This window comes from Astatotilapia calliptera, chromosome 8, assembly GCF_900246225.1.
Source record: "Astatotilapia calliptera chromosome 8, fAstCal1.2, whole genome shotgun sequence".
Taxonomy (NCBI): domain Eukaryota; kingdom Metazoa; phylum Chordata; class Actinopteri; order Cichliformes; family Cichlidae; genus Astatotilapia; species Astatotilapia calliptera.
Genome location: NC_039309.1, coordinates 17,092,394 through 17,106,593, shown reverse-complemented (window position 1 = coordinate 17,106,593; position 14,200 = coordinate 17,092,394). Strand labels below are relative to the sequence as shown.

At 40.7% G+C, this 14,200-nt stretch overlaps 1 protein-coding gene across 2 annotated transcripts in view; it reads left to right on the top strand.

Moving 5' to 3' along the window:
- The window catches only part of snx29 (sorting nexin 29), a 141,341-nt gene that overhangs the window by 21,926 nt on the left and 105,215 nt on the right, over positions 1 to 14,200 (top strand). For both annotated transcript variants that reach the window (XM_026179080.1, XM_026179079.1), the window contains exon 14: positions 10,430 to 10,515. In XM_026179080.1, the coding sequence (XP_026034865.1) occupies positions 10,430 to 10,515 (86 nt within the window). The remainder of the gene's footprint in view (positions 1 to 10,429; positions 10,516 to 14,200) is intronic.

Sequence of the window (14,200 nt, the reverse complement as noted above, 5' to 3'; positions counted from 1 at the left end):
CACCTTGGCATGTGCCCAGAGTCCTCAGTCAAGCCCTGAGCCCTTTAAATAGATGACTAGTCATCCTGCAGCAGTCGAAACAGAAAGCCCCAGCAAGCAAGATTGTAGCCTCCCACAGTAAATCAATCCACTAGCTGGGATTGATTGGGTGACTCAAGTTAAGTGTGTGGAGACTGAATCTGATGGGTTTGTTGTTGGGAGCGGACAGGGCAGCAGCTGACTGAGCCGTTTAATATGTGATGATGTTCATATGGAGCACTTTAATGGGGTGGAAATGACACGAGGTAGAGAGGCAGTGAGAACAAGAGAGGACTGTGACATACAGTTTGCATTTTCACACAATCAATCGCACTCAGACACATAAATCCGTTTCTGTAGTCTGCTGCTAAATCTCAAGTGCTGCTTTTCCTTCTCAGCCAAATCTGTCTCGATCAATAGCGGCTATAAATACCGTTGAAGGAGCAGCTAGCCGCTGAATGAGGGCTTGGAGCTGTCGGCATCATTCTGTGAAAGCGGCTACTGGCAACTGTTGCTATGTGCCCCACAATTCTTCATCATTACTGCGTTAATGGTGAATTGAGTCAGTTTTGACACTGAAATGGTAACATCTTAACACTCATAAGAACGACTGCTTTTCTTGTTGACCCGATGGAAGTGCTTTACTCCCGTTTAATTAATCGAGACATTGTTTAATCTGAGATTAATTTGAGAGGAATCACTTTGCTGCCTCTGGCACTGTGCAGGTTAACTTTTTATCTTTACCACCAGATGGTCCTGCTGTTTGAGGAAGTCATCTTATTTTAGAAATCTTCTGAACGATCCTTCTTACATAGTAGAGTGATACCCATACTAAAGGAAGTGTCTTATATACACAAAGCGTGTATGGATGCCTGCGTGTGTGTGAGCCTGGTCGTACATGGGGGTGGCGGAGGATGAGCAAGCCTCCATACATAGATTCCGGCTGACGTAGACTCAGGCAGAGGGGAGTGGGCTAAAACGAGCAGCTGCCCACTTTACCGACTTACTCACAGATCCATCCACATATAACACGAGAGTGTAAGACCCATACTCACACATTGTGACATTGCAACCCACAACTAGGGCTGCTCGATTATGGCAAAAATGGTAATCACGATTATTTTCACTGAAATTGAGATCTCGATTATTTGACGATATTTATTTAACCCTTTAAGACCTACTATAGAACCAAGTCCGCCAGAGCTTATATTATTTTTTTTACATGTTGTAGTGCCATTTGTGGGAGCATTTCAAGTTGCTAAATAACTGTTATAGCCCATATTTTAATAATATGTATGCATTAAGTCCATAGTAACTACATTAATTGCAAAAAAGTGCAATAAATTACAAAAAAAAATTGAAAATCGTTTTTGGTTTTTTTTTTACATATATTTCTACTTGGAGAAATTTAAGAGGTTTATCCCTCAAAACTTTAAATACAAAAAAGTTGCAAAAAATAGTTTACAACAACAGGAAATTTATTTTGAGTGTCTTCATAGTTTTATCTTGGAGATACACCAATTTTTATATACTGCAGGAAAAACAAAAAAAACAATCCTATGATGCAAATTTGCAAAGAAAACAGCAGGTGCATCAAAATAAACTATTTCCAGCAGTGCAATTCGAGCTCTAAGCATCCCAGCAACTATTCAGAAAAGTCAAACATGACCAGTGTAGGCTTTTAAGGCCTACAAGTAAAAAACTACATTTCCGCGAAAATGACGTCACGTCCGGTTTCGGCCAGGAAATGGCGGACATGCAACAGTTCGGGCTGACGACTTTTTCAATGTGGGAAGTGTTACGAACAGCTGATCGGATCGTGTTTCTGGAATAATACGTTTTTGTTCCTGCAAGCGCTTTTTATGCAATTTTTGCAAAGCTTTATGTGGAAGGAAACCGTGACCGAGGACAAGCTGATGGCATAAGATGTAAGTACAACTCCTCTGGTTTCATATGCAAAACAAATTATTGCGCTAGCTTACGCGGTTCAGGTTCTACAGGGATTTAAAAATAGTTACACAAAACGGAGCGTGCTGCTCTGACCGGATTTAAAGGGTTAACAATGACTTTAAAAAATAATATAAAATAGTGTGCAACACCACTGAAGCTTTTTTTTACCTCTCTTTTCAACCAACAGCAGTCACTCTCCTCTCCAAATAACTTCTGCTTAGCTTTCCGAGCTTCCCTCGGGTCCTTTTAATCAGCGGTCTCCAACCTTTTTTGCGCCATGGACGGTTTATGCCCGACAATATTTTCACGGACCGGCCTTTAAGGTGTCGCGGATAAATGAGGGAGGGGCTAATAATCGGCTCAGTCATTTTTAATGATCGTTGAAAGCCCAGATCGTAATCGTGATTAAAATTCGATTAATTGAGCAGCCCTACCCACAACCCAAGCGCATATGTAATAGTCCTCTCTTGTGGTCCTGTACGCACACCAAGAATTTGCATTCTTTGTATTTCCATCACCTGTTGGATTTCCTATGAAGGAATATTGCACATGTAGCAAGTCAAATCTTAAATGTTTTGCTTCATATAAATTGGAGCTAATAGATAAAAGTCGTAGTTTTTGGTGTGACCGTCCAGTGAGTTTAGACTGATTCTTATAATTGGGTCCTTCCATATGAAATCAACATGGGCCTTATGCTCAACCTTCTCTTATTTGTGACAATTTTATGGTCCAAAAGTTGAATTTATATAACGAGTGCTGTGAAATTTCAGCTTCATATATCAAATATTTTTCAGGACACATTCTTTTTAGAAATATGGTCCATCGACCTACTGTCAGCACATTAAAATCTGAGGCAATATTTGAACATCAGTGTCTCAAAAACCATTAAAGGTAAAAGCCTGAAATTTTCACTGCTCTTTCTTATGATCAAAACGAATCAGGACCTGTAATTTGGGATGGATACATTAAAAAAATCTCTGTGCATTGACTAGTTATATTTGAGTACACCTTAATAAAAAAGAAACTTCACATAGCAAAAGACAACTAGTGACGAGTGCTAAATATCATATAGTTATATTTCAAAAGAGTGTAAAAGGTTTTTTGCTAATTTCTACTCAAATGTGGGATTTTGCAATAGTGCTCGAGTTTTTACTTGACATTTTACTTTTACTTTTACTAGCCAATACTCAAGCATTTTTTTTAATGTATCTGTCCCAAATTACAGGTCCTGAATTATCTTCTTGATAAGAACGAAAGTAAAAGCTTCAGACTTTTATCTTCAGTAGCTACTGTGGCAAAAACAAACAAACAAAAAAGTCTGGAGGATCTGCACTTTGAAACTGGTTGCCCTTTCCTCTTACCATCTGGATGCCTCCTTGTTTTTGTTGTCACTTAAGATGATCCTCGTCATTATTACACCGTAAAATGAATTTGTTATCAATATGATGACTCCCTAATGGCAATGCATATTGGAATATTATTAATTAATACTGTGATTAATATTAATTTCTTCATTTCTAATGACACAAGGCATTAAGTCACCAGAAAGCTGTTGCTAAATAGCAATGTCCCACACCAATTGACCTTGCTCTAAATGTCTAACCCTCAAGCTCATTCCTCAGAGAATAGTGAGACAGACACACAGAAAATCTTTCCCCTCAACTATTTCTTGCCCCCCTCTTCATGCGACAGTTGGCAGAGCGGAAAGCAGGCCTCTCGCAGCAGGAAGACGGGAAGGTGGCCAGTCGAGTGGGCTCGGGCCAGCTAGCAGTTCCTCGTCACAGGGAGAGGGGGTGGTTGGACAGGCGGACACATACGTGCGCGCACACACTCGCATGCAAAAGAAACGAGAGCAGATGCCTTTTTCTTAGCTGGCAGAGCCGCCTTTCTCCAAGCAGTCTGGTACGGCTTTTCTAAAAAAATAAATAAATAAAATAAAATAAAGTGGCAGAGCAAGCGGCTGTGATGTTTGCCCGGTTTATTTGTTGGAGGTGTTTAGTCAGTTATGTCATTCTGCCCAAACGGAAGTTTTAACAACCCAGTCCTCCACCCCACAGCCATGCTGTGCCTCTGCGTGGATTTATCTATATGTTTAATGCATATATGTGCCTCTAGAAGTGTGTCAGGAGAGAGAATGTATGCTTTAAGGGCTTTTTATTTATGTTTTTTTAAAGATGGCAGTGCAGTAAATTGCACTCGGGAGCATTACCTAGCGACTGAGCTGCTGATCTCTGAAGGCGTCTTTGAACCTCTCATTCACTACTTCCAAACAGAGCCAGACTGTACCTGAAGAAGAGCCAATTTATGCTGTGTTTATTGCACATTAAGATGGCTTTAGACCATGGGATAATAAACGGAGGGATGTGGAAATGTAATGCGAAAAAAATCACTTCAGGGCATCTATTCAGTTTAAGTAATTACTGTATGTAGTTTGAGTTTAAGCTTTCCTTTTCAGATAGTTTTTTTGCTTGTACTCTAAGAGAAGATAAGAGCCCCCCCCCTCCTTTTTTTACTGGCTTTCTAACAGTGTCTTACAGTGTTTCCATTATATAAAACCCATTCTCAGACTTCACATTCTTTGCTTTCTTTTAAACAAAATATTCATAATTTCTTTATCTCTTAAGCACACACTGTTTTTTGCTCTTTCCCCACTCCCATTCACTTGCACATAAAATACTTTTCTAAATGTTTCTAAGCCACGTAGCTTTTCTTTTCCCCCGCTGTTTCCTTCACGCACAAAACAATCCTGCTTTTTTCTAAATCTTTTGCACGCACACGGTTTATCCTTCTCACTTATCTCGCACTGAGGAAGATGAGATGACTTCAACAGTTTTACTGCCCAGTGTAGTTAATAGGCTTATCCTCTAAGCAGACGTTTACACTAAATGTTTCTAGAGCAGACGTTTGCCCCTAATGAGAAAGCAGTGTGTGGCTGGTCCCATATCTGCTGGATGAAGGATGCAGTTTATTTAACAGAGATGCCGAGTCCTTAACTTTCAACACGCTAATTTAAAACTTTAGCATCCCTCAAGGCAGACAACCCACTTCGAGTTTTAGATGAGTTTGAATGTGTCACGTTTACACGTCCTGCTCACCAGTAGAAGCACCAGATAATTTAATGGATCGCTCTCAGTTTCGGAATTGAGAAATTGTGCGGCGTTCCTCCCTTCTGGCTTTGTGGTTTAATTTTGTTCCGTATCCATTATTTAATTCTCGTCCTGTGGTTCTGAACATATCTGAACTGAGTTTGTTTTGATAGACTCACTGAAGGCATTGAGGAAGTTCCTGCAAACCAAAAGTCAACGAGTTCAGTCTTAGTGGGTATTTAAAATACAGTGTGTGGTTGCTGCCCTGCATGGAAGGATCAAGCTGAGGGGGCGCAACACTTAGAAACAACCTGAAATAAACCAGTAAAAATGTAAAAGTATTTGCAAAAACAGAGGAGCTGTGTGTTAAGCAGGTGGATTATTTTTTATTGCATGTGGGAGGCTGAGCTGTGGTACGACCTGAGGGAAGCTGCTCCACTGCAGACACAATACTGGACACCTAGGGTGTTTATCACACCTCCAGGCTGTGTTTTATCCCTCTGCCCTGAAATTGGATTTGAAAATACTCAGTTGAAAACAGTTCAGTTATTGGGGCTTTGGTCAGAATCATCCTCACGCTGACAGCTGCTGTGTTATCGAGTGCTTGGGTACGTTCCCCTAAATTCCCCACCAGGCCACTTATATTATCTTATATGTTACCGTGCTAAAGACATGCTCAACTCTTAATGGAGGGAGTTGTACACATTGTTCAGTGTACTTTGCAAAGTTCGCTCAAGTTTAATTAATCAGCAATTCGAATCAGTCCCCAAAACCTGAGCCAAATAATTCCAAGCTTGATGCACTTGATTACCAACAATTCCTTGTCAGCGGAGAGCACAGCTGAGGTTGACAGATGCAGTGTATTTACCAAGGTGACATTTTATCCCGTTGAAAGATTGTTTGTTTTTCCCGGCCCAGGCATTGTTTTCCAAAAGCAAGCACATTACACGGGCACAAAGTGTTTTACTTGTATCAGAGTGATCAATAATTCAGCAAAATGTGTTCATTATCGTGCTGTTGTAACCTGAGAAAGGAATTCAATTTCAAGCGCGCTAAGTATTGTTTGTTCAAAGAATCGTTTATTCAGAGAAGACAAATCTTGCCGAATGATTTTTCGGAACGGCTGTTCGAGAACAAACAAAACTGTGTGTGTGTGTGTGTGTGTGTGTGTTTCTTTTAATTTATTTTATTCTTGAATAGCTGACAGGCATCTGGTTATTATTTTCTATTGACAGCTTGCAATAACAACTGTTGAAACGATTGTGAGTGCATAATAATTTAAATGGTATAAAAAAAGCAGAATGACGGTGGAGATTTGAAAAGGCTCACAGTAGATGACAGGCAGCGACGGCACCTGCTGAAGATAGTCAAGGCTTGAAATCAATACTTAGTCAGTTTGGATTTTTTTCTTTGGGTAAATAATTCCCCAGTATTATGTTTTATATAACACCAATAATAATAATGCAACGAGTAATAAATGGTAAATGGTCTGTATTTGTATAGCGCTTTACTAGTCTCTAAGGACCCCAAAGCACTTTACACATCCAGTCATCCACATGTTCACACACTGGTGATGGCAGCTACATTGTAGCCACAGCCACCCTGGGGCACACTGACAGAGGCGAGGCTGCCGAACACTGGCGCCACCGGGCCCTCTGACCACCACCAGTAGGCAACGGGTGAAGTGTCTCGCCCAAGGACACAACGACCGAGACTGTCCAAGCCGGGGCTCGAACCGGCAACCTTCCGATTACAAGGCGAACTCCCAACTCTTGAGCCACGATCGCCCATAAGAGCAACATTTAATGTAGTCATAAGAAAGCAAGAGAGCAAGCAGCCTGATTAACCTTTGTTACTACACCTGTATTACATACCTGGCAGAAAAGCACAGGTGTATTTAATAACAGTAACGAGGCTCCTGCTAAACACTCACGCTTTGTGCTCTGTTGTCGTCATCGACTCCTCTGGGTAAGAGCTAATTTTTTACCTGCTAAATTCTTCACTGCTGAGTCCGATGGGCTTTGTCTGTCTGCTGTTTGGTGCCTGTCTGATTACATTTTACATGACCGAGAAGCTAAAACTTTTTTTTTCTCTTGTGGTATTTTTGGCAACAACAACAAAAAAGAAAAACCTGGATAAATTCTTTGTTAGAAAACATGCAAACTGGCATCTAATAATAAAACACCTATTGGAAAAAAAATATTAATATTTATACAGTTGTTTAGTTTTCTGTAGTCTATTAGATGGGTGTTATTACGGTGGCCCTGAGAGGTCAAACGCACTGCAACTTAAAAAAAACAAAACAAAAACAAAAAGCTTTAAAAGCGCAAAATACAAAACTAAACAAAATGGAAATGGTACAAAAAATGTTGCAAAAACTCACAAAAAGTGTGTTTTTTAAATAAGAAGTGTTTTGGGGGAGACAACAACATGACGGATCAGCTGTGGAACACATGCTAATAGCAAACTTGTATCTGTAGTATAATATGAATCATGCGGTTAAAATCAACATTACCTGCACAGCACCGACGAATCGTCTGCTTCTTTAAAGTGTCCCAGTGGAGTCCTTCACGTTTTGGTTTCTGTCACTTCTCATTATCTGTTCTGGTGATTTCTTTAACTTGCAGTGCATTTGACCTCTCAGAGCCACCGTATATGATTTATAGTTTTTCAAATGTAATTGAATAAAATTACAGTGACATAAGTAGTAAATGGGCCCCAGTGATGTGGGGCTTTTCTTCACTTATTCACCACTTCTATGTCGATAAACTTAACTTAGGGTTTCCTGAGTAAACATTTAAAAAAGAACAAAGAAAAGAACCGTTTTCTTGTCGCTTCCAGATAGTGACACTGGTTAAACTCTATTATGAATTTCTCGTTGTTTGGCAAGCTCTGTGATTAGGGGTTTTATAAAGTGGCCATGTCTTTTTGTAAGTCAATACTGCAATCTCATCTGCAGTCCATTAGCTTGTATACTTAACTGCTTCTGAAGGCCACAGCTAATTTTTAAGGACCATGACTTCCTGCTCCATTCGTGGGTTATTATTTATAAAAAAACAAACAAAAAAGTTTGAGCAAATTTAATTTCTCTTTTCCTGTAAACTCAGACTGTTCACCTACATGCAATCAAAGCCTGCAGCATGATTGATCAATAGATGACAAGCCGGAAAGCTTCCACCCCTGGCCTGCGGATGTGCAGATATCTTATTATAGAGATAACATTATCTCTTACATGGAGCCGGGTTTCTTAATAAAACAGAACACTAAACTACTTTTACGATGAGTAGGTGACTTTAAAGGCACCCACTGAAGGTCTTGATGACAGTTTAATCTGGCAACGTTGGCTTCTGGGAATGCAGTGCACTGTTGTGAATGTTAACAGAATCTGAGGACAAAGATGCTTGGTAGAGATGAAGATAATAGAGCTGCTAAGGCTTTTAGAGCCCCACCTCCTTACACATTTTGTGTGGTCTTAAAATGAGACTATTGATTAGGAGGATGAAACCACCAAGTGAGCAGAGGCTGTGTGCGCGTACAAGGGTGAAAAAACAATTTCTAACACGCCATCGTGACAGACGGCAAGTAAAAGAGCCAAATTCATCGAGTTCGTAATAGAAGAACACTTTAACCTGAGCTTCACGTGTCTCACATTATGTCAAATCCTGCAGACACAAGGCCTTTTATCAGTAAAATGATTCCTCTGTTCTGAATATCTGCGTATCTGTCCGACCCGCTACACACACACACACACACTCTGTAAAGCAGGCGGTGTGTATTAGCTATAATTAAATCAGGCTGAAAAAGCATCTGGGCTGCGGGTTGTTCTGATAACCGTGTGGACGGCTCCACTGAGAGCTCGTCATGTGGATTTCAGGAAGTTTCCCCGGAGGTCCCTCTTTTGTTGGTTGTGAATGAGGGCTGATAAGCAGGGCACCAAACATCACCCGTGGAGAATGAGGGTTTGGGTGGCGGTGTGGGGGCGCGACGGCGGTGCAAGACAAAGACTGTTAGATATAACTGCCAAGGGCATAAAGCCGCACTTCCAGTTCTGATTGATTTCTTCCCCAAAGTCGACGATGCTCAGCCGGCTACGGCTTGTAAGGAGACTGCGTCTGTCTCTCAGTCCCTTTCTTTGTCACCGCATCTTTGTGCCTGTGTCCTCGGTCACAGTACAACATGTGCGTTTACATTTTCAAGGGCTCTTAAGATGCATCTCCGAACTATCAGAGGCCCTGATATACCTATAAGTAGTGTTCCGGTTTATCCAACTGGTGCTGAATCTGTGTGGGATAGTCAAGCAGTATGATTACATGTGCCTGTAATTTAGAAACAGCTGAAGTGGTTTCTTTTCTCCAGGTAACAGTGGATTCTCGCCAAATTTACAAGTAACTGCGTTTCTAAAAGATGGCACAAAGCTTGCAGTGCAGTTGTTTGAGGGAATTGTAAGTTATAACAATTGTGAAGGGTGGGAAAAGTAGGTCTCTTTATTTGTTGGGGTCTCACTGTTTTGGGGAGGTTTGAAAAGGCCATGCCTAGCTTTACTAGCTTTACTACAGTGCACTGATCTGACCCTGTATTTGGCCTCGTGTTTTCTTCTCAGGCATCTTCTATTTCAGTCTGTAGAGAGGCCTTAAGGCCAGCCTGACTTCTTCCTCATTTGGGAGATAGTAAAGCACCTAACTGTATTGCTTTGTCTGGATAGAGAGTAAACCTAGAAGAAGAAACAAAAAATTCAGAACTGAGATTCATGAGCTCGAGACACACGATCTCTTTTCTCTTTTACATCAAGTACCTTTGCAGTAATTAGTCTGATAATTTTTTAATTTGCTCCAGAATGATCATTTCTGCATGAGTGAAAAGATTTCCATATGATTGCATTCAAATCACGCCATGCAGAGTCAGACTGGAGCTAAAGCCAAGACGATCCATCAGATATTTGAATGAGAACATTAGAAGTTTATTAAATTCATCTACATTTGCATTGTGAGGAAGAGCTCATATTGAAACGCTAAGGGACATTTCCCACCAAATTATTGTCACACTATTGGAAGCGCACATTATCTAAAATATCACTATACGCTGTATCATTAATGTTTCCCTTAATGGGAACTAAAGGGCCCAGCTCGAAACAGAGGAAAAAACAATTTCTAGAAACTTTGTCAGAGAACCTTCCGGTCATACGCAGTATATTTTTGCACTTATATTGCCATCCTAGCTCTCCATTAATCAGTACATTATCTTTAAGTGTCCTTACTTAATGACACTAAGGATATTTGGCATTGAAAACGACCTGCATACAATGCGTTGTAGCTATAACCTTCTTGTTTTAGCCCTCTGTTTTCTTCTGTTTAAGCTTTGTGTGTCTGTTTGTGCAGGGAGAATGAGGTCCTGAAGGTCCAGCTGAAGAAATATGTGGGGGCGGTACAGATGCTGAAGAGAGAAGGAAGCCAAGGCAATGACGGTAAAATGCAAACACACACACACACACGTGTGCGCGCTCTCTCCGTGCATCATTATGAGCTGAAATTAGATTTCGTATCAGCGTCCCAGTCCATCTATTTTGCTCTCAAACAGCAGCGCACATGGATGCAAACAGCGAAAAATAAGGTCATCGGTTTTCTTTCATATGCCAGATCAGTTCTGGTGCTTTTCTCAGGGGCTCTGATGACTACCCTCTATTTTTACAGTACGAGACCCTGTCAGACAGAGAGAGCTGGTTTCCCTCTCAGTCCTGCTCACTTTCATTTATCCAGAGTTTTAGTTTTTGAAAAGATTCGATATCTCTGACTTTGTTTTTGTGTTGCAGAGGGATGTTAGCGAGGCTTTGTGTGAAAACTAGCAAGATAAGCCTCTGTTGTGTCAAATGCAAATAAAATGAACACTGCAGATAACAGAGGGCCATATATTAGGTCAATTGCAATCTATGGGACAAAATGGGGAGTGGTTATCTTTAAAACCCAGAGGGTTCATTGAGGTTTTTGTGCTTTTGTTCGGTGCATCTTTTCCCTATTAAATTCATGTTTTATGATGTTTTTCTTAACAGTAACCCTTCTAATAATGCACTACAGCGTCTACGCTACACTATCACCAACACGAAACCTGAGCCTAGATGAATATTATCTTTATTTTGAGGAAAATTCAATTTGTATTAAAATGTGGGTCTTTTTAATTATTTATATCAGTGATAAAACATGTCAGCATCCGCACTATAAAGTCCAATGACCAGATGGACAGTTAGGCCCAACGATACACGGAAAGGTCAAAGTTTGTGTGTGAGCAATGATGTAATCATGGGTGATAAATCAGCCATAGTGTGCCTCAGCACCTTGAATAAAACATAAAAAGGCTTAACTTTGCATTATATTTAATTAACATTGAGGCTATCATATGACTTTTAAAACTGGAGGTTATTAACTAGTTAAAGGTCGTCTGTCCTTAGCAATGATAAACTGTTTGATTCATGAATATGTTGAATCTGCCTTTTATTCTGTGAACTGTAGACACTTGAAACTGGAAAAAAAAAAGGGTGGCCTTCAGACTAAAACGTGTGGCCTTCCACCGAAAGCAACACATTTCAAAGGGGCAGCTTTTACTTTGAAGGTGAACTTTGCCCTTTTGTTTGTGTCAGAGTTTCATTGCAGGTTTGCAAACTCCTCCATGCAAACTATGGGCGACCATGGAAACCTGCTAGCAGCCAAAGAAATTGCAAAGAGGTTTTTGGCGCTGCACCGTATACCTCTTTGAAACCAATTTGACTTCGCATTAGCAAGGAACCACCAGCACCCGCTCGCCATCCAGTCACAAAATAAACACAGACTGAGGCAATCATTGTATATTGCATATTTAAACTTTGGACTATACAATTTTTGTGCAAATTGGAGCAGTAAATATTCTAAAATATTTGACTCGGGTCTCTAAAATAAAATATATGAACATGTTTAACAACATTATTTTCTAAGTTATATTCTCTCCGGTCCGCTCACAGTCCAAAGACATGCACTTAGTGGGGGTAGGTTAATTGGAAAATTGCCCATAGGTGTGAATGCAGGAGTGAATGTGAGTACGAATGGTTGTCTGAGTCTATGTGTTAGCCCTGTGATGGACTGGTGACTTGCTCAGGGTGTGCACCGCCTCTCGCCATATGACATCTGGAATAGGCTCCAGCCCCCCGCGACCCTGATAAAGGAAGTGGAAGCGAATGGGATACACTGATATTTTTTGTGTGTTTCAACTTGTCATATTTGTTCAATCCAGCATGAAATTTAAATAAAAATGGCATCTTTTCGTTTTTGTGACTAATCCCACGATAGTGTTCTACATGCTTTTGTTTACTGTAGTGTATAATTCTGCTATTTATCATGTAGAAATTGTCACTAGTTGCCTGTTTTTAGTTAGCTTGTACTCAAATATGGGACTTTGTGGGCATGCTGGCCTTTTAGTTTTATTTTAAGTTATGAGTACTCAGGCAGATACATTTTTGATTTGTCTGTTCCAAATTACAGAGCCCGTTTCATTTTTAAGGTACGAAACAGCAGCGAAAATTTTCAGGCTTTTAGCTCTGATAGTCTTTGAGATATTCATGTTCAAACATTGCCTCAGATTTCAGTGTGTGAATAAAATGCCTGAAAGTCGGTCGATAAATCACTTAAAAGAAATGGATCTTGAAAACTATTTGAAATATGAAGCTAAAATTTCACAGCACTCGTGTTCAGGCTTTGCACCATAAGTTTTTCATCTAATGTTCTAAATATTGGCTGGTTTTGGATGGAATGACCCCTGCATGAAACTGCATTTAGTTTTTCTTGTCATGCAGTTTTAATCTCAATTGCAATAAAAAAAAAAAAATCTGATGGTTTTTAAAAACTCGTTTTATATTAATTACCAAAAAGATGCTTCTATTCAGAAGAATTGAACTGATGATCACTGAGAGTCTGCGGTTGTTAAGCAGGCACAGACCTGTGCGAGTTCGGCCTACAACAGAGTCATGTTTAAAACATCACAACAGTTCACATTTCATCTTTCTGGTTCCTGCAATTACTGTGTTCAGCCTGTGAAACACGGCCGCCTGAGCGGCTGACACTGGAGACCATGGCGGGGAGGAACCGTACGATGAGAGATGATTGGAAAGAGCAATGGTGATTTTCTCACGCGTGTGCGTTATCAGGAAATAGCCCTCACCCGCTGCAGTTTCTCAATCAAAAATTTCCTCCTCACTTTGTGGCTTCCTCTTGTTTCTTTTGCACTCTTCTTGTTTTGCCGCCACTCATTACCTTACCTGCTCGTGTTGACTTTTCAGTTTCTTGTCGTTTGTACCATTTCTCTCTCCTCTCCACCCATCCACACTCCCGCTCGCTCCATTCACACCACCGTCGTCCCGACAAGCATAGTAATTCCCCCTCCGCAGCGGCGTCTAAATGATTTCATCCTCCCTTGCCTCTGTCTTCTCCTGCTAATGATGCGCCTCGTTCCATCGTGCTTTGATGTCGACTACCAGAGCCTGCCGTTGTGTGTTGGGAATGAAGGAGGCAAAATAACGTGCGAGGAGTTTAAGGGGAGCAGAAAATCACGGCTGCTGGGGGGGGGTTTCAATTGATACACAAGCACCCCCTTTTTTATGAGCTGTCAGCATGTTTCCCCCTGATCAGTGTGCTGCGTTTTTGAAACCCCTCCTGTCTAATGATAGCGAAGCAGACTTGATCTCTCAAATGCTCCTCAGGCGCTGTCAGACCCACTGACATCCCACAAAAGATGGTTTTCCTTTCCTTCTGTTTCAGAGAAGCGATAATTGTTGTTTCCATGTGTGATGCTGTGTGTCCCTGTTTGTTTGGGGGGATATCCCCACACCACTTATACTTGGATATGAAGGAGCAGTGCGATTTTATTACAGAGTGTTGATTGCAAATCATTTCACATGCATGAATGCTGTTTGAATATATGCATATGTTGCATAAGTGGTAGATATACTAGACATACTTGTGCACAAGAGAAAAAGCTCCTGTTTTAATTCGTCACTGACTTATGTTATGTTGGGTTTACTTCCTGCTTTCATTTCATTCCCACTTTTTTGTAAGGATAGTCTGACCTTTCTCCTTGTTTTTCCCTTTGCTTCAGTGTTTTGTGGTGGAAGTAGAGCTGGGCGATATAAC